The following is a 27,276-nucleotide window of genomic DNA, read 5'->3' on the forward strand; positions in this document are numbered from 1 at the left end:
GCTATTCCTGTATTTTGTTGTAGCCATAGTAATCAACTAGAATTTCCCCTTGTCTGCTTGTGTTCTGTTTCCATGAAATATTTTTTTATAATTGCCTTAAATCTGTAGGCCTAAATACAGAAATATGTTAGTAATCCTACCGTGGCGGTGTGGCTCATCGAGCTAAGCGTTACTGCGTTAGGAATACGCTCGCCACTGCACATCTGATTACCCTGCGTGGGTTCGCAGGTTCGAATCCCATGTGGGGTAGTTGTATGCGAAAGGATTGCTGGACTCCTCGCCGTCGTAGGGTGGTTCACGTAACCGCTGGTCGGTTACGGCTTCTTCCACCATCAAGCCCATGCTTCCAAAAAACAAATAACTAGCAAATCCCATACCCGACATGGACTGGTAACCGGACGAGAGGTCGTGTTTCGCCATATGGTTAAGCCGTCTTATCGGCTTTCCTCTCCTCCGGGATAAATATGTAAATCCTATCCTACTGTCCTAAGATACATATGATCTTTTTACTACAGCCCATCATCCACTGATATAGAGTTTATATACGTAGTCTATATATATATATTTTTTTCTCCCTCTTTTCTTATATCAAATGTTTGTATTATATTATTATTTTCCATCATCTAAAGCACATAGAACTTTTATTTCTGGTGTAAATGGGTTCTCAATAAAACATGCCCTCCCCCAATAATTTTCTAAGATTACATCGAATTTTTTAAAGTATTATTTGACAGACCAACTTTTCTAATAGTCATCTTCAATGTGAACCATCACTTCAGCAAATACAGAAATGGGGTGGGAGTTGACCTCGATGACCTCATGATCGTATTGCTCCCTCCTGTCAATACCAAAGCAATTTTATTTTTGTTATTTTTTTCGTATTGATGACTGTATGTTTTTGGTTGACAAAATAAAACTCTCTCTCTTTTCTGGTTTTACAGTTTTCTGTATGTAACGTTAATAATAATGCAGTAATGTCGTGCTTGTGAAAATCCATGTTACTTAAGGTAGGCTATTGTACAATATTAAACGGTTAGTAGCCCACATTCAAAACTGAACAAAAGACTACAGATCTATTTGTAACTCATGGTTTAACTTAGTTGTAAAACAGTCAATTTCAGATAAAGATTACTGGAATAATAACATCCAGTGTTGCCGAAAACAGTTAGTGCTTTCCTGATTCTCACAAAATCTTTTTGTAGCTACAGAACTAGAATTCAGGCTTGTTCAGTCATTTCAGTGAGCAAGCCATCGGTTTTCTATGCTTTAAATTCTATGGTTTTCTATGCTTAAATTGAAGTTGGCTACTTCATTTTTCATTTGTTACTATAATTAAAGTCCTCAAATTACATATCAGTATGGCACAGTTCACTGATTCCGAGAATAGCTCCCATATCGAAAGACATCAATTTTAATAGTAAGTGCAATTTGAGACAGTCTGGGCCTCCATACAAGCACTGTGCAGTAAACTAAAATGGAGCGCAATCTAAAAACGTCACCTTTGGATTCCTCGGGAAAAAAATCTAATTTACCGAAGGAAAAAAAAATTTACCATAACATTCAAGAGTTTTCAGCAAAAAACCTCAGTTTTGGTCTTCATTCAGATTATTACCTAAGACAGGCATGGCGCAATCTACCGTCATGTCAGATGCCCTTGTTTCAGAGACAAATAAAGTGTTTGTTTTATTGAACCAAATGTCGGAACGTCTTGGAGTTGAAAACTTGTGCCCTACTGTATGTCGATTATTTTAAATGGATTTCAAGACCCTAAGGCCAAATAATAGTTATGTTACCAGACAGTTTGAATTTTTTTTTTATATTGATTCAGTTAAATATTTATTCCATATTGAAATGAATTTATCTGTCTAAACAATATAAAGAGCTAAAAATGTTTTGGAAATTTGCTCCTTCATCCAATATAGATAGTCTTCTTGATAAGGAGGATATTACCTTGAGAGAAGTTCTAAATGAAGAGGAAGTTTTGCAAGAATGCAAAGGACAAAACACAAAACTTATAGATTTGTGAGTTATTCAATATTGTATTATTAAGTTGCGTGTTTCAACCAAACAATTGTTTTTGACCCGTGAATGTTATTATTAACTTAGCATATTTTTTAGTCATCACTAAAAGAAACATTTTCGAAGATGATTGGACTAATCACAAGTTCATAAAGCTAAATAAGATTTTCTTATGTTTTACATATGACTTGTTGGAAGTTGGAACATTTTTTTTTTGGTTATATTGTGTGCCATTCTGCTTTATTATATTTACGTTTTTTTGTGACTCGCTTAAAACTCACTCACGTTTACTAATCCTATTTTAGTCTATGCAAAAAAGAGAATATCGAAGACCTTGTTGATATGGTCACATTAGAACCGCCTGAAGATGAGAATGAAGCAGTTCGGTATAAATTCCCAAGTCTTGCTTGTGAACTTCTAATTTCAGACGTTACTCAAATAAATGATGCATTGGGAGAATCTGAAGTACGTATTCGTGACATTTTTCTTTTTGAGCTACTTTTTTTTGTGAATAATTATCATTGCATTATCATTTACAGTATCTTACTGGTTTATATGATATAGTGGTTGTTTGTCATCAAAATTAATTAATATGGATGCAAATATTGCTTTGCTTGATTTAAAAATGGTTTACTTGCATGCCATTATATTCCCATTGGCATTGTATTATATAATTTTTCTCCTTTAGCTGAAACAAGCTTAGATGTCTTCAAGTTTACCTAGTTATAGCAAAAGATTTGTCCTTCTGATAAAATCGGTATGGGCAATTCTATGTCAAATTGATGTAATAACTGACCCAAAAGCCGTCAAAGTGTGAATTGTTAAAAAGTGAATCATAAGCTCAATACTATCTAATTTTTCAACAGGTTGTTCGGAAAAAACTCTTTAGTTTTTTAGACAGAGAACCTCCAGTTAATTCTTTACTTGCAAGTTTTTTTTCTAAAGTTGTTGGAATACTTTTGTCAAGGAAACCTGAACCGGTAAGTATTCAACAATTTCATATGAAAAAGTATTGTCAATGGCTTTTTGTTAATCCAAATTTGTCTCTAGACGTTAGAATACATCAAATCACAGGATGATTTCCTTGCCTCGGTTTTGAAACATCTGGGAACATCTGCAATTATGGATCTTTTACTACGCATGGTGACCTGTGTTGAGGCTGCAGATTTAAGAGCACAAGTTTTATCAGTAAGTAGAATCCTTATGAAAATAAGAACCCCCTATCTGCTTAAGGTTAACTGTATTAATGATATTCTTCTTTTTCAGTGGTTAAATGAGAATCAACTCGTTCAACGACTGATCGGACTCATTGATCCAGAGTATGATGAGGAACTCCACTGCAACAGTGCACAGTCACTATGTGACATAATAAGGTTAAGTCGAGAGCACATGTATACAATGCAGGAATCAGCACAGGATGATCCATTGCTCAATACATTAGAAAGGTTGGTTCAAGTTCACTAGGACAGGATTTCCCAAACTGGTGTCCGCGGACTGCACCGGGGGTCCGCAACAATATGAAATAAGTCTGAAACATACACAAATAGATTATAATCTCATCGAATTGCCATCAGCCTATCACTATTTAACATTAGTATGTATCGAATCAGACTTTCATGAGTTTTTTTTTGTCAAATGAAACATTATCCTTCCTCGTTCGTAAGGTACAGAAGTTGATATGACATAGGATGGGGGGCCATCAAACATAAGATTCACAAAAAGCGATCCGTGGCCAAAAAAGTTTGGGAAACCCTGCACTAGGATGTACTTACAGTAAAAAATTGATAATGAGTTTGAGCACAAATATACCCAAATCTATTTAAATTCTAGAATAACTGCATGCCTTTGTAATGTTAACACAAATCATGACTTTAATTAAATGCTGGTGATTTTTACAAAAAACTATTGTTTCTGGGTATATGAATTCCCTATTTTATTTAATTGCGAGTAAATGGTTGGAATAGGTGAAAGAACAGAGAAAATGACTTCATTTAATATGGTTAAACTTGCTATTAAACATTTTTCTTTGAAGTTTTGTCTGTGTGGTTATCTTCAATCAAATTTTCTCACCGTACCAAATCAATATCACATAAAAGATCTTTATACTTCCTGAAACGGCTGCCTTTGTTTCGAATGACTTCCAATGTTGCAATACCATTCTAAATTTTTGAGATTTTTGGGTGGTTAACCTTACGAGTCACAAATAATGAAATAGAATAGTGAAGTTGTGGGTGTGTCACTCGTCACTATGTAAATATACTTTGAAACTAGCCTTCAGGTCACCAATTCAGTTCCTCATGTTGTATAATTTATTTAGACAAAGCCTGTTATTGTCAAAATAGACTTTGCAATTATGTCATATTAGATATTCCATTGCTACATTTCGGTTAATCATTATCAAAATATTGAAATATCATTTTATGATTTCTTTTGAATGTATTATTAAGATTTATTGCGGACAAATACAACAGGATAAGTCCAAATTTCTTTGCTTCCCAAACATTTTCCAAAGAGAATAATATAAAACAAACACTAGATAATGGAATCTTTTGGAAGCTTGACAAAAGCATATTTTTGGAAACACCTTTCATAGAGAATTTTTTCTCTAGATTGCAACATATATGAGAATTATTTGCCGCTTGTCACTGCCTGCTATAACATTGTATCATGTTATGATATATTAGATGTGTTATACTTTACAACAATATTGATTCTTTGATCTTGTATGTCTTTTAGTTTGCATATGCTCTCATAACAAACTATTGACCTGTTTATGTGCAATATTGATACAGTTGTTGCCAAGGTACAGCCCATCAATTGCCAATGAGTAAAAGAGCGTTTTTTAGTTTTAATTATTGATAACTAATGGTCCTGCAAATTGATAATATATGTCATGTGTAATTGCCATTATTGTCATATGTATGGTCAAATTAATTTGTCTTCGATATGACCACTGACCAGTGAAATGAAAATATATTTTTGACATTATAGATTCCAGAGAGTTGTTCATGTTAAATTATTATTTGTACTTTTTGAAAGAGATAACCTTATAAAATAAGAGATAGGCCTAAAGTTTTTATTAATTCAGAGAATCAAAATTGCTATATTTATTAATCAGTCAAATGTATCCCCTTGACAGCAAATTTATGATTCATGTTAGATGTTTATGGGGCCTTGAGATAAATACAATGACTTTGTTTCAAAATTTTTGTTTCAACTTGTCATATGTTATATCACCCCTTTTGTGACAATTTATCTGTTTCGTATATATCCATGTAATTATGAAAACCTGGAAGTGTTTGATCACTCTATCGCCTCGATTTGAGGTCGAATAACCAAAAGTAATTTCTTATACAATAAGGCTACAAGTACAAGCCATTCAAAAAATTTTATAATATCTTTTTAGAGAGGAAACTGTATCATTACTTTTGCATCATATGTTTGATGGAGAATTAGTTGAATCAGTTATTGTCAATGGTATCAGCATTCTACTTGCATTGCTCGAAATCAGGAGGCCTGCTCCATTCGGGTAAGTTATTTTGTCTTTGCTCTGGTGTATCATTATCTTGAGAATAGACATATTTTGTGATTAAAGATGTCAATACTCGAAATTTGTAGCTACGTGCGATCAGATTTTATAACTTTGTTATTTTTCACTAGATTTCCAGAGGCAGCTCCTGAATTGACGCAACTAGATGTTGAAAGACTAGCAAGAGGGGTATCAAGAACTCTTCATGGTGTCAGTGGACGACTAACAGATTTTCGCAATTTACTTATCAATCCACCAAAGGTTTGTATGATTTTATTTGCAATCTTGTTGCTCAACTTAACAAAATTTATTAATCAGGAACAGTGTTAACTCTAAGCAAATTATGAGTGCGAAAGTGCTTCGCAGTCGGAAAAAAAAGTGCGAAAGTGCTTTTGCCGATTTTAACAAGTTAGGTGCCCCTAGCCTTTCATATAACCCATTTAAAACGGCATAGATACTCGAAAAAGCGCTCCTCCGGTTAATATTATGAATTAAAGAGAACCCTTTCCGTTAACTGAGTTCCCTTTAAGCGAATTCATGTTTAATCAAAACAAGCAAATTCATCGGCAACGAAAGGACATCTGCTAACACCTGCCGCGGACAAAACTTTCATGCAATGTATCACGGTGTCAGTTGCTTACTCTCGTGAACAGCAAAGGCTTTCACATTTGTTACTCCTTCCATCTAACAGACACGAGGCAGGCTGGAAACCATATTAGTTACAGGGTGGATCCTTTGTACAAATCCCGTGCACAATAATCCTCCCCCCCCCCCCAAATATAAATATCAATCAACTAATTAGGGTTAGGTGCGCTGGAAATTCAACTTTTCGATTTATCCCTAAACCCAATCTGATAATTATTAATTTGTGATTTTGAACCACTTTGTAAGTCGCCACCGGCTGTTTTAAAAGATAGGTTAACCTATGTTCCCTCCGAAATATTACTTACGCAGGCCACTTCCCTGTTTTAGGAGATAGGTTGACCTACTTTCCTTCTTGTAAGTCGCCACCGGCTGTTTTAAAAGATAGGTTAACCTATGTTCCCTCCGAAATATTACTTACGCAGGCCACTTCCCTGTTTTAGGAGATAGGTTGACCTACTTTCCTTTCAAACTTTTTTCTCCGAAATATTACACAAGATCACTTTGAAAATCCTCCCGTTTCGTGAGCTAGCGTGACCTAATTTCTCATTTACATTTATATTATACTATTTCAGAGCTTACCCAAAGACAAGTAATTTTTAAATGTCGACATGCCTTGGTTTGGGTGCGAGTTAGTTTAAATCGGGCAGAAAACATCATATATTGGCAAAATGTTTAGTAATGCCATGTACTTTCAGCATTCATAAATAGCACTCTTTGTAATGCTGCTGACCTAGTATCAAATATTCGCATCACAACGCCACTTGCGAGGTTTCCATATATTTCAATTAGTAATTACACTAATAGGAACGATGACACCAAAGAGTTTTCTTTTGCGAAGGTACACTAAATATAACGAGGGTGATTCTTGAAAAAAACATGAATATAAAAAATAAGAATGATATGATAGTGGATCCCAAATAATCTTGAGAGTGTCTTGAAATACCAATCCATTTGATAAATAATTTTTATTCGACCACATGAACGCTGATATCCTGAAAATTAATGTTGAAAGAGAAGTACGCATTCTCAGATATCGGACATCCAGTCGCGATATTCAATCGTTCATATGCACCAATCTCACATTAATAGTAATTGCTACCTAAGTTTGTAAAGTTTAGGAATCAACAAACAGAAAATAACTTATCCTAAAACACAATTAAAATTCAGTCGGCAATAAATTCGTCGCCAAGACGATGCCATACAAAATAAAAAAGATTTGGTCGCGAGAGTTACGTTAGCTGACTGCAAAACGACGTTGTTTTTTGAGCAGAATGTAAAAAAATTTATAATTAATAAACGGGAGTTACGACGCCCTTTAATACACATTGTGTGTATTAAACCTGTTGAAGTATTTGGACAATTTCGAATTTAAAATAAATGAAAACCCGACTTATAATAAAGACGCAAAAGTAAAATGAACATTTATTGAAAACGTTATTATTTAAGAAAGACAACATGATCGTACAATTCCGCCAAAACCTCGATGTTCGCAAGTGAGATGATAAACAAATACTTCCCTGTATTCGATCAATTAACTTTAGCGTATCGTTGTTCTGCCAACAAACAGCCGAGCCGGGTGCAGAGTATTTCCGTCCTGTGATATGCTCACAAATATTCTCGATATTAATATCATACCCTCGCGTATGTACTTTCTATTAGCTCTTTAGTGATCCCTTCCATCCTTGGCCAAGTCATGTTTCGAATATGTGAACATTTTATTCGACAATACATGGCCGGCGGGATGTTAAAATTGTAAACAAGAGAGAGGTAAAATCAATCGCGAATTTCGTTATAACGGCTCGTTTACGAATTGTTGCGCCTGTTATCGTCGAAAATGATTACATTTGTTGTATTTTGAGGCATTTAAGCAGTAATAATTAGGGCATGACATCATCAAAATTGTCAAGTGAGATCTTGAAATTGCAAATTCCGTAAATAAAATTGTGAATTACTCGGTAACGAATTCAGCTTTAATGACCGTCGGGGTAATGTTTTGTTGAAAATTATTATTAATGTGAGAGCGCCAAAAACATACAGTCCATGCCGATGCGGCCGCAATTGGTGTGGCGAGTTTATTAATAGTGTAAAATATATTAAACGAATATCAATTATAACCAAGCCTGTCAGCGTGTTTATTTTCTGTGGGCAGGAATCGTAAAATACCATCTTGAGACAAATTCACCTCTATTATAAAATCTTAATTTTCAGTTATTATCGTTATACAAATAACGTGTGGCAACTTTTTAATTTATCGTCGATCAAAAAACCGCCCCACACTCGTCCAAACGTGTGTCGAGCTTGAACGACAGGAACAGATTCATCGACGACTTTAATTAGGGAAAATATGTATTTTATTGGGAATGCAAAATAATTGTGATATAACTTTGTATTTTCGGAAAGGGGTTGCCGTGAAAGGTAAAATTTGATCTAATTAATCGCAAAAATGTTTTATTTTAAATGTAACAAAACACATTTTGCGATATAACCTTGTATTTTCGAAAACGGGTGTCCTGAAGGGTAAAATATGATCTAAATTAATCGCAAAAATGTTTGATTTCAAATGTAACAAAACACATTTTTCGAGATACAACTGTATTTTCGGATACCGGGTGTCATGAAGAGTAAAATATGATCTGAATTAACCGTAAATAATGTTACATTCCAAATGTAACAAAACGCATATTTTGCGATATAACTTTGTATTTTCGATAACGGGGCGTAATGAAAATGTGTTATCTATTGTCTAACTAACGTCTGGAACACATCATTTTTGGGGAGAACTCTAGCCCGCGAAACGTCATTTAATTTAAAATAGAGAATGTTTCACGCATTCCAAAACGGAAAATCACCAGTAAGTGGACAGGGATTCAACCCTCCGGATTCAGTATTCTATATCCCCCCGTGTCAGAACTTTCTGAAGAATGGAACAAAGAACCTGTCAAACCGCCGCGGAAGAAGGGGAGTATTTTTTGCACTAATAATTAGGGCCTGACATTATCAAAATCGTCAAGAAACTGGTGAATTTGCAAATTCCATAAATAAAATTGTGAATTGCTCGGTAACATTTTAGCTATAATTATCGCCGGGGTATTGTTTTGTTGAAAACACGTTGAAACTTGACAGAATTAGTTACGATTAGCGCCTGACCTCTATTAGGCACTCAGCACTCGAAAAAAAAAGCACTCGAGCCCAATCTTTTTAGCATTTAGTCGCATACGTAAAATATCCTGTAAAAGAAGTGCTGTTCATTAACGTCATCTCGTCTTATGACAACGCAGAAATGCCTTTATTGCCGAATTATTCAATCACTATTTTAAATCAACATTCAGGATTGGCGCAATTTCAGATTTGCGAAGTTTATCACCATAGAAATACATGAGAAAGTTAATTATCGTCTTAATAAATATCTGCATCACGGTATCGACAATAATATTAAAATTGGGACCGTAAATTTACAAATTTGATAGGTAATATTAAAGCCAACGCAATTTGGGTCCTCAATGTCTTCAACAGCTGTTGCCGATGTGAACGAACGAGTAAACCCGAAATATAAAACTTCGATGTCCGCCGACCCGCAAGAATTCATATTTGTAATAAAGAGAGGGCGGGAATATAGATTACCAAAACCTGTATATCGCCGCCAAAACGATCGGTGACAAGAACAATTAGCGATTACAACGGAATTAACCAGTAAAAAGGCTTTGTTGCCGATTTTTTAATGTTTCCACCACGTTTATTCGGTACTCGTTAAAAATATTGGATTCAAAAAAATATTGAATTTTGCCCACCCGTCCTCGCATATCAATGAGAAATAGTTGTGTAAATATCGCAAAATTCCGGAAAATGCCACGTGCTTTCAACATTGTGATTACAATAAAACGGCACTTAATGGTATTTTGTGAATTTGGTGATTTTGCAAATCTGTGACATGCTGCTAAAAGTTTGGTCTGATTTGAAAATCGTGCAGTTTGGTCACAATTCATCCAATGTGACTATAACACGTTACTAACACTTTTATAGTCATTTTGAATTCATCGATATCATTGATAGTCACATGACCACTCTCGTTCAAAGAAACGCACTGCTGGTTTCAAAGACGCGGAAGCGTTTTTTGCGGGAGAAGCGGAATGGTGTGCTTGTATAATAATCATATTATAAACAAGAATTTTGCTGTTAATGCAAAAGCTTTATCTCCTATGTCTGCATCTCATAGGTTAGAATTCCATTAAATATCGTTATGATATGCAGAATTGAGTTACAAAAGTACTAGTATGTTACTTATTTGTCAACTTAATACTCGAAAATATTTGTTAACTTTGAATTTTTATTCCATTCAAAATCGGAAAAAAGTGTTATTTCTCTTCAAAATCGGAAAAAAGTGCTATTTCGCAGTCCCTAAAAAAAGTTGCGAAAGTGCTTCGCAATTTTCGCAAAAAAGTGCGCTAATAGTGAACACTGATCAGGAAATCTTTTATAATTTTGGTATTCACTACTTCATAATATTTAAATTGAATTATTATTTTAGTTGCATCTGTATCAGTTAGAATAAAAAAAAAAAAATTATCCATGAATAGTGCATAATTATTTAATAACTTCAGCAACGTTATTATCAAAAAAACATATATGGGCTATTCCAAGTGACACTACAGGACAATTCCAGAAATTTTGCATGTTGTTGGATGCAATATATATTTACATTTTCAGCTACATGTTTTGTTTCATTGTCCAATCAGTTGCCTTATTGTATGTGTAAAAAATTGCACAAAAGTTACACCCAAGACTTACTTAGTAGATAAAAAAAATATAGTAAAATATAGCGTGACACTACAGGGCGGCAAATCCACCATGCACTAACAGTACGTTGTGTTGTGCTGTAAATTTATGCGATGGTACAGTAGGAGCCCATAATATTTTCTGGTGCAGTAGCTGAACTACCCCTCTATGTGTTGCTCAAGTTACTTAATGTAACACTGTAAATCCATGCCAATAATGTGCATATTGTATGTGACACTACAGGACATTTTTCCACTTCGGAATAGCGGCCTCTATCATATCTTAAAATTCTGGTAATAAATCGTTAAATGGGTAAAGAAATGTCCTACAGCACTGCAAACATTTCAACTTTATTAACTTAAATCCAGTGCGTCAATTCCAAATGAAATAACTGTACCACACAATCAAACACTTTGTGTCAGGAATCATCATAAAATATGTCAAATATACCAAAATTTCTACATTTCAGGCCATTTTTTATAAACCATTTTAAATTGTTCGATGAAATGAATGCAGTCCAATAAATTTCCAATGTCTTTTGATATCAAAAATTAAAAAAAATTACTTTCACTACACTTTTTAAAAAATTGATGGAATTCAACTTTTGCTTGGAATGGCCCATATGCTGTTTGTAGTGTGACTAACGAAACAAAAAATATATTGGCTTGAAATGTACTACACCAAGTCTCTTTGATAGTATATGGTAGTTAAAAGTAACTAATCGTTGTACCAAAGATATGCAAAGTTGTGTATGACCAAATATTTGAAATCTTTATTTGCAACTGAATTTGGTTTCAATTATTCAGTCAATATATATTGCAGCCAAGCCGTAATACATGAACATAAAAATGGAAAAATTTATATTTCAAATTGTCCCAAATTTCCAACTTGGAGAAATTATTTTTCCTTCATTCCAAACAATGTTATACTTTCTTGTACATTCGGTATTCGAGTCTGTGTAGAAGTGTAGGCAATATAAGGACTGATTTACCAGCTCTTCTGGCAACAAGGAAGCGAAACATATTGTTTGATTCGCTGTTTTTTCCAGCGGCTGAATTGTATCTCCTACAGGAAGTATAATCCTTCTGATATGGTTTCATATTTTGCTGTTGTGTACAATAATTTATGTAAATTATATAGTTCACATGAAGCAATTATTTATCAACAAATACCAAGCATTCTATATTTGCATGAAAATAGTTTAAAAAATCATACATACACGAGTCAACAGATCATAGCCTAAATTAAAAGCATGGAATATTTGATAATAAACACCACTCGATAAAACTTGTTGCGCTACAATGTCACATATTTGTGATCATTTTAAAAATAAAAAAACTTCTTCAGAGATGTTTGGTACGTTCTAAATACAACTCTTGGTTCAAATTTGATATTGAATGAATTAGCTTAGTGATTGATTTATAATAATGTTGCATTCAGTTGCTCCGAAATACTTAACTGTCAATAATATTAAAACATATTTAAAAGGTTGAAAAAGCAATATGCTCCATACAGCAGGCATGATTAAATTTTTTTAACATATGTATTTCCTTGCTCATTAACATTGAGACTTGAATTTTTACAACCACAGTCCGGTGAAATACAGAAATTTAAAATGTCTTCGTGATAAGCTTCAAAATGTTATTGTTCTCTCATTGCTGGACATCAACCTCTAGAGCGACTATGTTTCATAGATTCTCAGCTGACGGAAATTTTTTCACAAAAGCGACCATAATTTTTTTTTACTGTTTTGATTGACTTCTTTGTAAATAAACTCCCATTTGTGTCATTTTCTATGAAATAAATTGAATTTTTTCTCCTCAATTGTAAAACTCCATTTCTTAATCTTTTAATACATGATTGTGTGTATTTTATGTGGGATATTACAGTCGTATTCAAGTAATCCTTTATAATCCATATTTTAAAACCTAACTAAATGTTCAATTCTTTATTCCTCAACTTTCTTGCTCCATTCTATCAAATTTCCTAGTCATCTGTATTTGCAATCAGAACTTCGGCATATCCCAGCTTGCGTCTCGCTCTTAGTGATTCATTGTTATTCAATCGGACTTTGAAGAGGTTTTTGCTTACCGGTTTTTGTTTTCACATGGCAATCTGTTAGAAGTCAATTTTTCCAGATGACACCACAATACAACCAAGTAAAATTTTCAATTAGCATCCTAAATCAGGATTTGTAATAAAAAATTATGAAAAATCTAGACTAGGATTATAATTGAATGGGGTATTCAGTTTTTAGGTATTTGGTGCTGTTATAGTATCAGTGTTACAAGTTCCTAAAAATTACTTGGAATTTTCATTTTGCTGATCTTTATTATAAATATTTCCCTCCAATTTACCATCAATATGTCTTGTCGATAATGCTCTTTAGCGGGTTTATTTTGATTTCTTGTCTCCCTTGGGAAACCCTTTCATTGCTCTATTATCTCGGTGGCTTTTTGCCAAGTTTTTAAATTGGTACAGATTCTATTCCTTCTTTACTTGGAAACGATTTAACATAAACAATAAGGTTAATTGATGTTAATAGGCGGTTGCAGTTGATTCAGATTCATAAAATATAAAATTGAATTGTAGATTAATAGGCTTAATAGCAGTGCCTGTTTTGCTTAGGATAGGTGTAGATATAGGCTATGATTTTTTCGATAGATTTTGAAGCTCTCTTTTTTTTAACTTTGAACTACTATTCAGGTTCAGGTCATCACACACTTTTGTCTGAATAATTAGTGATTGTAGAATTTTGTTATTATTTTTTGATTCTGAATATTATTAATGGATCTACAGAGCAGTAAAACTATATTATCTGTGTTCTGAAAGTTTGAACCTTCTTAAAAGTATCCTTTTATATATTTTTAAGTAAATCAGGGTACGTCAATGCGTTTGATGTTCTTCAACACCTAAACTATCTTTTTGAGATCTTCTGTCAATGTTTCTTTTTTTCGATTTTAGAAAGAAATTATGAAATGTACGTTCGGCGATCTCGATCCACCTCTTGGAAACACTCGTCTTCATGTCGGAAAACTTTTATCAGCAATATTAATGACGAATACTCATAACATCAATAGTCAACTTGCCGATCTTCGAATTTTTGATTCTCTACTGGTAAGTTCAGTTATATATAGAAAGATGTTCTTCTTGACTAGGTAATTCGGGGGAAAATTATTGACGGTATTTTTATTTTGTTTAGGACCTCTTTTTTAAATATGAATACAACAATTTTCTTCACACTCAAGTTTCCGGTTGCATACAGACTGTGCTAAGTAATGCAGCTAACGTTCCAACACATTCATCACCAGTCAAAACAGAGACAAATTCCAGTAAGATTTTTTTTTATACAATTCTTAGATTTTTTCATAGTTTGTTACCCTATTTTAGCTCAATGGAGTGTTAGTGAAGTTTGAAAAAATAGTACAATTTCGGTTTTTCATCCATGCCCGCTTTTATCATTCAGTTGTGGTATGAAATGATAGTTGATAGCTCGGTGAATATTTGTAAGAAATCTCAAATTTTAAATTAATTGAAAACGATAACAAATGTTCGAGATATATTCTTTTATATTTGTCAAATAATTCCATTTTCGAAGCAATTTTTTGATTATTTCAAGTTAATTGTAAATGAGTTTCAAATTTCTGTATCATATGTTAAGTTGTTCTCGTTTTTTAAAAATATTTTTATTTCTTCTAGATCAAGATGATTTGGATTCTCAAAAAAACGAAGAAGAGGAAGAATCAGAAACAGAAAATCCTCGAGTTGTCGCTCCTCTTCTTGCTCACGTAATGAACTTTACATATAGTCTGCAATATTTATAAGAAGATTTTTTTAATGGCATCACTACAAAATTCAAACACGATTTATCTATTCAAATCAAGGTTTTGAGTTTAAAACATGTAACGATTCTAGTGTGCATATTCAGGTGTCATCTATGGTTACTACTGTATAATATATGATTGTGTTTGTTTTGGAGTATGGAACATTTTGAAACACGATCATTATCATTTGAACAAGAAATTAGTTTTCTATTTTACCAAAAGCCTAAAAGTACCTAGTTGGAGATTAGAGTTTCTGGTTCTTGTATTGGTTTTTTATTTTTTAAAAGTCTATTATTCACAGTGACCTGAGTGTACATATACTTTTGGGTTGCTCCCTTATCTTAATTAACATTTCCTATGGCCACATCTATTCACTATCATCAAAGAAGAATGTACTGAATTTAATTTGATCTGTATTATGTTGGAATCAATCATTGCCCTGTTATTTATCATATCTATATTCTGCTACAGATTTTCGAAGAATGTCGAATCATTCAACGAATCATGGATGCATGGGAAGACAATCATAGACATGAAAACGATGACGGTGGACATAGGAAAGGAAATATGGGTCATCTTACAAATATAACTAATTGTATTGTTGAAGGATTAGAAAAAGGAGTAAATTGCGAAAGATTGAAAAGATTTTTAGGCGGTGAGTAAGAGTTTGAGTAATATAAACTTTCTATTCCAGTGAGCAATGAATGGTGTCTGTTGATAAGCATTTCAGGTTTGATTCTAACAGCAATCATTACAGGAGAGTACTTAAATGAATAGTCAATTTTTTCGCTTTGTCTTGTAAATTTAGTACGCAGGCACTTGTTACGAAAAATCTAATACTTGAAATACGAAAATATAATACATGAAATGAATTAAATCAGACAACTAGACCCAGAAGAGGGGAATAATGTCCAATTAAACCTAATCATATAGCAGCTTTTAAGATTCTTTATAATGAAGAATTTGTGACTAGGGCTGGGCATTTTTGAATACCTGATGATTTCTGAATCTAATCGAATCTTAAATACTTAAAAGGATATGTAATTGTAAGCAACTTTTTATGGAGCTCCAGAAGTATGTGCACCAAGATGGCCCACATCCTGAACATAGTATGTGTACCAGGCTAGGGTTCAGGTTGTGCACCATCTTCGTGCACATACTTCTGGAGCGCCCTTTTTATTGTAATGGGTTTCTCATAACATGAATTACAGAAAACATAGAATCCACCACTCATGCATCTTGCTTAGTGTTCACACACAATAAAAACATGTTTCATCAATAAATTACAATAAATGCATATTAAAAATAGGGCTTCAATGAAGAAATTGGGGAATTTTCACCTCTGCCTATGGCGGATAGAATAAAAAACAAGATGGCGGCGGTGATTCCAATTTTCGTCTGAACCGATTCGATTAATTCACTGTTTAATTCGAAATGACCTGATTGTAACATACAGAGTATATGCTTAATGACCTAAGAGTGTTATGGATAGCTAAGAAGCAATGCTGAATATTCCAAATTTTTTATTTTGTGAGATATAAAAATTGGGTGGGATGCTTGTAGGATTTGTTTTTACAATGATTTTTTCAATGTTTAGAAATGCCAGAAGAGGACCAAGGCAGGTGGCAAAAATTTGTTGCCGAAGCTTTATCAGAAATGAATGAAAAGAATTCAAGGGAATTAGGAGGACATAACCCGATGCATTTCTCTTCTGATGAAGATAACGATGAATTTAGGGATGTTCCTTTCAATACAGATAGTTCTTTGCAACAGGTAAATTATTGGAAATATGAAAATTCATCAAGTCATGGAACTTTTTGACTTGATAATTCTTACAATACTGAAAACAGCACGATAATTGCATGACATTACACTCGATCCCTATTTTTCAAAATTATCTGTCTGATTCTTCAAGTTGACAACCTGATGATCACATTTATTATGAATTCAATTCAAAATTTATGTTCTATATATCTCTGGGAACTACAGCTTTGAGGCTATTCCAAATATTGATTATTCTTGAGCCTTGAAGACCCGTTATGAATTATGACCTTTATTTTTCATTACTTATGTATGAATAATTAGTGAAAACAAAGACTAAGAAATTAGGGGATTACTAGTTATTTCATAAGCAAGCCCTTCAAAAAAACTTATTTCAGTTCCATTTTCTCTTTTTGGGCCAATTCAAATAATATATATTCTCTTCGAAGAATCACAAACAACTTTTTATGTTTGTTATTAATTCCTTGTAACTGTAGAATATTGTGCACGGGGCAGCATGCAAAGTTTCCTTCCACAAAAATCTGTCCTTCAAATAATTCAAATGAAAAATAAAAAACATTTTGCAAAGCCCGTTTTGTGGGCTTATGCAGGAGGAGATCATTTTGTGGGGGGAAACACCGAAAGCATGTCTCGCCCCACGAATATTTTTCTCCTATTCGCTCTATTTCTGAATAAAACCCCCTAAAAAGTTCATAAGAAACTCAGGGAAACTTTGCATTGTGTTCCGTGTCAGGCCTACACTGATTACCAACTTCAACAAATGACTTCCAATTTTATTGACCAGTTTGGATTCACTGACGAGGACTTCGCAGAACCTGATGACAACATCAAGTTAGTAAAATTATCTCTAAATTTTTTTATACGGTTAACACCATTCAAGTTGAATAATAATTACAATACCATATAGAACTATATTTATTTTTATGAATATAAGAGAATAATAATAACTCAATTAAATATATTTATTTCAAAGCTTGGCATTGAATGCTATTTATAATTGGATAATATGTGCATAACTTGTTACCGTGCTTCAGAATTGATTGAATGTCCATTTTTCCTCGTATATTTAGGGATTGTTTTTATACTAAAATGTTTTGATGGAAAACGTTAACTTAAATCAAAAATTCTTGGAAATATAATTTCCTGTGATGTGACGTATTTAAACAAAATTGTTCAAATATAAAAAAAATATTCTAAATCAATATATTTTTTATCATTAAAACTGAGATGGTTCAAATATCATGTTAATTTAGTTTCATCAAAGTGCTGGTGTTCAATATTAATCTCATTGTAAAATCCAGTTGTATATAAATATTTCACTCTGTAATGCTATTTAGCTGACTTTAATTCTTGTTTTATGATATACTTTCTTTTTTCAGGTTTGATAAAATCGAAAGCATTGATTTCGATATAAAAGGAGATACAAACATGGTAAGATGTTTTTTTGGTTATATCTGACTGCGCAATTTTAAATGCATAATCAAGTTAAAACTCAAATGGGTATTATTGATTACTCGTTTTTATTATACGATGTATTTATACCCGTTTTTCGCTCTGCTCTAAATAAGGCTTTGTACACCCATTGCTAGGTAAGAACGTACTATAATTTGGAGGATCGGAATTTTTTGTTTCATTATCGCCTACCCAATTTATAACATCTTAGGTGATGTGGTGAGCATGGGATTCGAACCGGAGATTTCAACCCACAATGTGATCAAAGTCAAGTGCAATGCATAACCAGTTATGCCATCACGTTTGCTTTATTTTAATTTTTTTTCACTTTTTTTTCCATGTAGCCATCAGCACAATTGTTTGAAGCTGTTTGTAAAGCCAGAGTTGCTCATCTTGACGATAATTTTGATGATGAAGATGAAGAACATTCTAATAAAAGTACGATAACTCTTTATATTATCATTTTATACTGTAAATTACACTTCAATGTAGAGGTAGTTTTTCGTTGTGATTTGACTGATTAAGAAATTCTAACTTCTTCAATATTACTTTAATGGACACATAGCTTAGCACGAGTTGTTTGATATCAGGTTAAATAAATCTCGTAAATTATATCAAACTAGTCCAAAATCGAGAACTCCACTGATCTGGTGTCTCATAACTATTTATATTGTGGACAAGGTAATTTCTACTTTGCTCTCCTAATCGAAAAATGTATACTCAGTATGATGATTTTCCTCTTCATTGGTCCGTGTTTTTGATCAAATTGTGATAACATTGAAGATCTGACGAGTATTAACGTGATCTATATTTTTTGAAAGTGTTTATAAATTTTGATATAGCCTAGTTAACATCCTGATGTTTGGTTTTTTTTGTTACTTAAAATTCATTTTCACATTCTGATCCCTGGTTCATTTAGCTGTATAGAATAGTTTGATTTTAAACTTGGAACTTCACTAATTTCACTCATTCACCTACATATTGTAGTAATTTAAATATTAAAACTTTGCGATTACAATTTTTTTCTTCAATTAACGATGTATGATTTGCTCTTTTAAACACATTACACTCGCAATTTGTTTAGGTGATGATGATATTTGGGATGAAAGACCAATTTCATTTGCAGACGATGTTCGAGGAAGTCCAACGTCGAAAACGATATCAACTACACCCACTGTGACTGTAAGGTAGGTACACTTGATTTGCTGGGTATTTGTTTAGGTCACCCAAAGTTTTTTTAGTATTTTCTCAAGTTGTGATATTTTCATCTAAGAATGTGCATAGTAATATTAATCTAATGGCCGAAATTTGGGAGTACAGTACCAGAATTTGAAGAACTTCATTTTTTTCCTGTTTTTCTCCTGTTAAACAGAATATCAAAATTACACTTGAGGTATTCCAAATGAAGTAGCTACAAATATTTCAGAATTTATTTCTCCTGATAAATGTCACAATTGTTGTAATATCTCAAGCAGTGCTGATGTAGTTTACAATTTATGAAATGTTAATATAATACTCTATGTTATTTGTAATTAGCCAACCCCATTTGTTTAAGGAGATATTCCTACTCTGATTTTCTGGGATTCTAGTGTGTGTCATCTGCTGTTTGTGTACAATATTATTTAATAAATGATATGTTGCTACTATATTAGTTCTATATGAAATAAGTTGTTTGAACACTTTGAAGTATGAAAACAGCCAGTATTTATCTCATTGATTATATCAAACTGGTCTAAAACTGTGAACTTTGTTGATCTGTTATTCTGATCTGAAGAGCTTTTTATTTTTTCACTTTTTTTAGTTGTATACTCAGTGTGATGATTTTTCTCTTCATTGGTCCGTGTTTTTGATCAAAAAGTGATAACATTGAAGATCTGACGAGTATTAGCATGTTTCTTTTTCTTGTTTTTGCTCTTTGGGAATTTCCCTTCTCATGGGCGCAGAATCAAAAATATGTTGAGTTGTGTATTCTGCTTTCAAAAGAATACAAATTTGTCTTATCGATTATAATTCATTTTATTTTCCAGGCACCGGTCAGATTCTGGCAGTAGTACTGGAAGTAGTGACAGTAGTAATGAAAGTCCGGTTGGTAGTCCGTTACCTAACGCAATTAAGATTCCGGATGCAGAAGAGCGTATGGACACCTCACAATGTGAGTTGGTTGCCATATTGTTTTACATTGGAATACTTAATTAATGATCTGACTGGTGTAATATTTGTAGCTTCTTCTTCCACATTTATTCTTGAATAATAAATTTTAACTTATTTTAGCTCCTGGATGGAAGGCTGATTTTGATTTTGGGAGTGGTAGTAGCAACGAAAAAAATTTGGAAAGTAGTCCCCGCGTTGAATCTTCTGTTCCTGATAAAAAAGTTTCTGATGGTGATCATATGATGGACGTTGGACAGGATTCCAAAGTGGTAAGAGACTTTGATTTTGCCAATTTGAATCTGCTCGATATGATGATATTCATCTTCATGGTCCGTGTTTTTAAACATTTGTGATAATAATGAAGTCCTGATCTGCCGTGCCGTCTCTTTTTCTGTATGAAATCAATCAAATAAATATACGGTAAAATTTATCTCCCTTTGTGTTATTAACACCTTTTGTTACATTTAGGATGAAATTGTTATATCGTCGAGTGCCAATACAGCAAATGAAAACTGGGCCGATTTTGAAAAATTCAATAGGTGCGTATTTTATATTCGTATAATATTAGTATAATTTTATATAATGCTATTACATGTGAGACCTATAGAGCTGTATTTGAATCATAACTCCTATATGAATCTGATTCTTTCAATGTGTCCAAAGGAATATAACTAAGAATTCCGATTGCAGTTTTGAGGCACTTCCCTTCAGAAACTTGTGTACTGGTCGGCAAACTTTATGTACTACTGGGCCAATATAATAGCGTGCGGGCTACATCAAATGTCGCTTATAAAGTATAAACAATCGCTAAGTAAACTTCAAATTATGACACACCCGCGATCTCTATTTCTGTGGTAAAATAATTACAGCTGAAGTTAGGCACGTTCGGCTGATTACTACAAAACAAACGCCATACAATGGCAATGGGTACAACAACTTTTGTTTTATGCATTGAGGGAAAGTTGTTCGGGGACCACAAAAATTTGTTTGTGAGCCGCTTTTGACCTGTGAGCCATGATTTGCCGATCACCTTGGGGTATATTGAGTTAAGGGCACCGCCGTCCTTTCGCAGTCTCAACTTTCAGAATGTTGTCGTCCGATTAAGAAGGGAAGCTAACTCAGTGTGATGATTTTCATCTTCATTGGTCCGTGTTTTTGATCAAGTAGTGATAACATTGAAGATCTGACGAGTATTAGCATGATCTCAAATACTTTCAATGTAACAATATTCGGCTTCAATTTGAATGTTTCCTTGCTAATACCCTTATTTATCGTCACTTGCAGATTCATCTGAACATTCTGATATTGCTAGTATATTTTTACCATTCATTACAACTTTCTAAAAAGTTTATTCAATTTTGTAATCATTTCTCATACGACGATATGTTTTTCAGCAACACTGTAGATGTAGTGTCCAGCAGTGCATCTTCTGAACAACCGGTATCTTCGCAAGAACAAACTTCTGCCTCATCATATTGTAAGTATCTTTTTACAACACTCACCCCACCCTTTTCACTCTGTACGAGGCCCTATACAAGCAGCTACTGCTATCTAGCAATATATGATGAGCTACTTTTATTTGGAAGGACTGGAATTTTTCTTTGGTATTGCCTCCCCAATTTATTACACCCTGACCTTGGTAAAGCAGGATTGGAACCAGAGATGTAGAATGTAATGTCAAAGTTCTTATCACAATTTCACTTAACTATTAATTTTTATAAGTGTTCCACGTCTTCTCTCCGAACATGGCATTGAAGATTCAATATTACCTGTTCATCACATATCACATAAAACCACCAAGTTCCATTGTATAACTTTGTTCATATGGATGATTTTATGGATCTTAACCCATCATTCTATACAATAATGAAATGCAACACTATTTAATTATGGGTTTTGTTATTTAGCTGCAGCAGATTCAACCAGTAAAGATACTAATTTAGAAGATTTGGATGCTGGATCTCCAATGGCTGTCACATATCAACATTCACCAGGGTATGTAGTTTATTTTTGTTAGAGACGAGTATTCAAGAGTGTTCATAATCTTTCTTGTTTCACATTGTCTACCCGATTTATTACCGGAACTCCCTGGGTGAGGTGAGCTTTACCACACATTGCACCCACAAATTACATTTAAATGATGTACTTTGGCATAAATTTTTGCTTTTTACTTAAAGTTTGGTTATACTTACTATATAAATTGATTGTTTGATTTTGAAGAAATACTGCTTGATATGATGATATTTATCTTCATGGTCCGTGTTTTTGATCATTTGTGATAATAATGAAGTCCTGATCAGCAGTGTTGATATATTGAAAATCAATAGACTATATGTTATCGATAGATTGATATACCATTAAAGCCAGAGTTTTGACTTATATAAAAGTGGTGCATAACTGAATTGCAGCATGTTTACTGTAATTGAATAAAGTAGTGTCTGAGTAGTCTGTCTGCATATCTAAAACTAACCTCTCATAGGTTTTTTAAATTTTGTAGTGTAATTTCACTATTGTAAACAATATATATTTAGGGAAGCGACTGAGAGTGCATCAGTTGCCGATGCAGATAGTGTTCAGACTTCAGCTGAGACTGAAGCAGTTTCATCTTCCAATGAACAACAACAACAAACTTACCAAAGACAATCGGACCAAGACATCGTCATGGATGATGTTTCATCCACACCCGATTATCAAACAACGCAAACCATCGCTCAGTCTTCAACTTTACCAAAATCAGAAGAAAGTTCTGGAGGTGACGACAATGTCCCTTCCTCTTCACACTCTGATGCACCGGCACAGTCAGAAGACCAAAGGACAAGTGAGGTTGCTATGGATACAGAACCATCGTCAACAGATGAAAGCGAAGTTAAAAGACAGAGAATCGAAATGCAAGAAAATCAAAGGACACAGGAAGCTGATACTTCTAGGTATGATGTCTTGTTTATTACTTATCAGTTGATTCGACATACGATTTAATAGATATATAGTTTAAAGATATAAAGTTATCATAGCAAGCAGTTCGGACTGGCTTTCAATTTTTTTTTTATCTTCAATATATATCTTTATCTTCTGTGATGATTATCATCTCTAATGCTTTGGTCTGGTTTTAGGTGGAAACCATTGATAAAAATAGGTTCTGTAAAGTTGTATACACAAGGTGGCTTTTATTCCCACATGACGTTTGTCTTTTTAGACATTCGAAACATAGGCTAAACTATATCATTGAATTTTTAGCATTTGTGTGTGAATTGCTATAAATTATATGATGTTGTAATATAATGCATAGATAAAGTCACAAAAATTTGATGTCACTTTTCTGTGGTATGATAACTTAGCAGAATGTTCGAAATATCTCTACCATCAAGCGATGTTGTATTGGCATGTAGACAGGAGAACTGGTAGTTGTGCTGGATTATGGATGTATTATGTATTATTCTCTTCTAAATATTGGATATTTTAGAATTCTACCTTGCAATTCATCTACCTTTAAACAATGTATTGTAAAAAAACTTATCACGTGGCTCACATCTTAAAAATGAACATGTCTCCCAGCTCATTCGTCTACTTTTCTTTTGGAAATATGTCAAATAACTGGAAAATAACTGTCAAACTATGAAAACGAGGCAACATTTACAAAAATGCTTTAGAATTTGTCTAAGTTTGCTCAGACCTTTTGATGGCTTATTGCTGATTAGCCAATGTTTAGGAAGTAACCAATGCACTGAGAAACATATCGCTTGGATTGTAAAAGTAGCGTCATTGTTGAAAGCATCTACAGAATTTTAAAGAATATTTTACTAAGTTTTTACCGGTCTTCCATTTTCTACAGTTCTGGTGTTGATGACCAAACGACGGAGGAAAGTACAATTACTGTGACTTCAAGTGATGGAGGTGAAAATGTATCTGATGTTGCTGACAGAGAGCAAGGCTCAGTAAGTGCTGCTGACACTGAAATATCTTCCAGCGATAACAATACTACGGAATCGACTGATCCCACTCCAGCGACCGAAAGTCTGGTGCAACAGAGTGCTGTAAGTGACACTAGTGATGCGGCTGACGCTGCAAGTTCCGGTGACGATGATAGGTTAATTACAGAAACAAATCCTGTCCCAGACACGTCCACTGATCCAAATGCTTCTGCTACACATTTTGGTGTCGTATCGCAGTCTGACAGCTCTGAATCTACAGGAAGTCCCCTGAAACAAGGGTTGTCCGACTACGTGCAGCACAATGAGGTTTCTTCCTCATCTGTCGTGGATGCAAAACTTAGCAACGCTGTCTCCTCTGAGGATACCAGAGAATCATCAGCAGTGAATCCACCATCCGAAATCAAAATGAATGGTCCTGCATGATTGTCGGGCTCAATCCAAAGATATGGTTCCTACTCAGTCTTCCATCAAACGTGGAGGACAAACTGCGCGAGTTCAGTCTCTCGTTGGTCCAAGATATTGGAACCGAAACAATACGGAGTGCTGTTCAATCAAAGTTTTGAATACATGTTAAAACACTTACATTTATTGTGACATATAAATAAGTTCTATTTTTCTGTTTCAAATCCGTATTTACAATATTTTTGGAACAATGCAGATATTGATTTAAGATAGAAATGTATGTATGGGTTGTTCGATCGTCTTGTTGTGTAATTTTGAAGCCTTTTATCAGACCATGTTCAATCTAGTATGTGCCATGTTAAGTAATTTGGTAATGTATAGTTGCTGTCAACCTTCTCAGTGGCAACAGTGACTGTTGCTATTGGCGACGAATGTTAATTTATTAGTTGTTTTCACAAATTGTCTGCCTCAATCCACCTGTCTGTTATGACAATTTTTTGCGAGATTTTCTTTCCTCATTAGTAGAATCTTTTATTATTGAAGAGCGAATTTGCTTGGTGTAGTGTTTGATTGTCCATTTATTTCTCACCATGTGACCACTTCAAATTAAAATAGTTAAAAACTCGTGACTAATTCAATCAGAGGAATATTTATGAGTGGAGACCAATATGCAGTTCATTCTATATCTGACTCAAATTTTGAAGTCAATTCACATTTTCTTTACATTAAATTATGGTTTGATTAGATTTTATTTGTTTATTTACATAGTGTTAATGCATTTGTTCTTGATAAACTTCCTCGAAATTTGGTGCATTGATATCATAACATTGGCCAATTTGGCAATATAGTGTCAAAATAATGATAAATTGTGAATGTTTTAGTAAAGTTTGACACATCATGGTTTCAGTGTTGGATTTGGGGTAGTTTTTCTTCCAAGGAATTATTGCAACACTTTGGGAAATAATGAGTAAGTCATGTGTTCAATGGTGTTCATTGAAATATCGAACACAGCAGATATCTAGAGCATGTATTTTCTTTTATTTATCTGTTGAGTGGAATTCTGTCGTCAGCCAGTCCTTCTTTTATACTTGATATTATTTTTGTTCTCATCGAGTTATAATTTATTAAACATTGTTAATTTTCTTCCCAACGTGCACACTTTTATTTTTGTTGCTAGTTGTAGCCAATAACAAACAGCAAATGGTGTTGTCTTTCCCTTTTCTCATCCCACTTATAGCAAATTAAAAATTAAGTAAAAAACGATAGGTTTCTACCTTTGAAACTGCTGTTTGTTTTCAAGCGATGGAATAGGATTGTGTAATAGGCTTCTCCTTAGTTCAAATGTATAACCTGATATCACTTTTGATTTTTCCTAAAATTTTATGATGCATTTTTTGAAGTAGCAAAATCATCATTATTCAAAACTTTGCATTTATCGCATGGCTCGTGGTTACCTATAGTAACGTGGTTTTCAGGAAATTGAAATGTTTCTATTCCCCTCCCATTCCACAATGTCAGAATGTGGTGTTAGAAAAATACTGTGTTCCTTTTCATCAACTTTTTTGAAATTTCCTAGCTGTTCAATCCCATCCCATAATCTAATATAGAAGATTTGTGCACACCAATTTGCTAATAACTCTTTCGATAACATATTTTTGATTGGCGCTCATAAGTCGTTAGCTGACGAGTCATTCATTTATTATTATATTTCAACCATTGATTTTGATGTTATTGTGTATCGCATCAGTCATGATCAGATTGGTCGTGAGTCGATCTTTTATCCCATACCTGCTGTGTACCAAGTGTACTACTCTGCTTAATAAATCAATATAATATTATTTATTTTGTTGAATTTGCTACTGGAAAGATTCAGTGTTCATAAAGAAGTTTCTTTTCTTTGTGGGATTCATTGCCAGCGACCAGCTCTGTGATGTTGCGGACCTGTTGGTTGCCTTTACCAAGTCGAGTTTCTTTTGACATATACTTGCACAAAATTCGGTGCTCCTGAAGTATGCGCACCAAGATGTCGCATAACCTGAACCCTAACCTGGTACACAACCTGAGTTCAGGTTGTGCGCCATCATGGTGCGCATACTTCAGGAGCACCGATTTTTGTGCAAGTATATGTCAAAAGAAAGTCGGCCAAAATTCACCAGTAGCTTTGGGGTTTGGGAAGCAAGCAAATCAGTAAGAAAGATGAAAACGGATAGAAGGCAACCAGAATACTAATGGAACCAACCGCACAAGGCACTTCTTGCAGGAGTGAATCAATCTGTAACAAAACAATATCGAGGAGTCCTGAATCAAATATCATAGAATCTAGCAAACTAAATAACACTAGGGGTTGCTAACGTTCGAGCATGGCTTATTTTCCAGTAAATTTACTCGTTATTGATGTTTCGATATCTCGGAAGTGTCAATTCGTAAAAACTTATGAAGCCACATCAACATTTCAAAAATTCTCTAATAGCAAACAAGCGCTACCTTCTTACTTGGTAATTTCTTCCGGAGTTCTGTTTTGTATTGGTCATCAAGTGTGCGGCCATAAACGTGCTACATGCTCTTTTTAGTATTTGAGCATGTCCTTGGTCGCGAGATTTTACTAAATTTATTTTTTTTTAAATGTGGGTTTCTCTGAAAAAATGTTGGAAATCACTGGTAAATCGCATTTTGGTGCTGAATCATCTTTAAAAAAATCAAAATAACCAGTAACATTTGTTACAACACTAGTTTGCTGAGGCAGTCAGTAGACAGAAGTGATGTTGATCGG

At 33.8% G+C, this 27,276-nt stretch overlaps 1 protein-coding gene and 5 non-coding genes across 7 annotated transcripts; all 6 read left to right on the top strand.

Annotated features, from left to right (window-relative positions):
• Nucleotides 1–1,809: 1,809 nt before the first annotated feature.
• LOC120330704 (serine/threonine-protein phosphatase 6 regulatory subunit 3-like) lies at nucleotides 1,810–26,344 on the top strand. 2 transcript variants are annotated; one of them, XM_039397595.2, is made up of 23 exons: nucleotides 1,810–2,022; nucleotides 2,325–2,484; nucleotides 2,886–2,999; nucleotides 3,070–3,207; nucleotides 3,286–3,464; nucleotides 5,426–5,548; nucleotides 5,680–5,809; nucleotides 13,931–14,083; nucleotides 14,169–14,298; nucleotides 14,666–14,754; nucleotides 15,262–15,445; nucleotides 16,388–16,563; nucleotides 17,306–17,403; nucleotides 17,952–18,003; nucleotides 18,369–18,462; nucleotides 19,109–19,211; nucleotides 20,052–20,176; nucleotides 20,296–20,444; nucleotides 20,644–20,714; nucleotides 21,570–21,652; nucleotides 22,083–22,170; nucleotides 22,707–23,102; nucleotides 24,005–26,344. In XM_039397595.2, exons 1-23 carry the CDS (start codon nucleotides 1,889–1,891, stop codon nucleotides 24,525–24,527), a joined length of 3,492 nt encoding a protein of 1,163 aa, XP_039253529.2. In that variant the 5' UTR covers nucleotides 1,810–1,888; the 3' UTR covers nucleotides 24,528–26,344. The 2 variants fall into 2 exon arrangements, with proteins under 2 accessions (XP_039253529.2, XP_039253530.2); XM_039397596.2 differs by having other exon boundaries at nucleotides 17,357–17,403.
• LOC120332102 (small nucleolar RNA SNORD18) lies at nucleotides 18,745–18,817 on the top strand. The gene has a single exon (XR_005568058.1). It is a non-coding gene; the product is annotated as a small nucleolar RNA SNORD18 (small nucleolar RNA).
• Nucleotides 19,834–19,906, top strand: LOC120332107 (small nucleolar RNA SNORD18). The gene has a single exon (XR_005568063.1). It is a non-coding gene; the product is annotated as a small nucleolar RNA SNORD18 (small nucleolar RNA).
• On the top strand, nucleotides 20,479–20,549 carry LOC120332095 (small nucleolar RNA SNORD18). The gene has a single exon (XR_005568052.2). It is a non-coding gene; the product is annotated as a small nucleolar RNA SNORD18 (small nucleolar RNA).
• LOC120332105 (small nucleolar RNA SNORD18) lies at nucleotides 21,294–21,366 on the top strand. The gene has a single exon (XR_005568061.1). It is a non-coding gene; the product is annotated as a small nucleolar RNA SNORD18 (small nucleolar RNA).
• On the top strand, nucleotides 22,405–22,475 carry LOC120332097 (small nucleolar RNA SNORD18). Its single transcript, XR_005568053.1, has one exon. It is a non-coding gene; the product is annotated as a small nucleolar RNA SNORD18 (small nucleolar RNA).
• Nucleotides 26,345–27,276: the final 932 nt, after the last annotated feature.

Source organism: Styela clava, chromosome 6 (genome assembly GCF_964204865.1).
Source record: "Styela clava chromosome 6, kaStyClav1.hap1.2, whole genome shotgun sequence".
Classification (NCBI taxonomy): domain Eukaryota; kingdom Metazoa; phylum Chordata; class Ascidiacea; order Stolidobranchia; family Styelidae; genus Styela; species Styela clava.

What these genes read in the sequence shown, in the direction of transcription:
- LOC120330704 (XM_039397595.2), top strand. Translation starts at nt 1,889, where the DNA reads ATGTTTTGGAAATTTGCTCCTTCATCCAATATAGATAGTCTTCTTGAT. An exon ending in ATTGAAAAGATTTTTAGGCG is followed by an intron (nt 15,446 to 16,387) that starts GTGAGTAAGAGT and finishes TTCAATGTTTAG; the next exon opens with AAATGCCAGAAGAGGACCAA. An exon ending in CAGATAGTTCTTTGCAACAG is followed by an intron (nt 16,564 to 17,305) that starts GTAAATTATTGG and finishes GTTCCGTGTCAG; the next exon opens with GCCTACACTGATTACCAACT.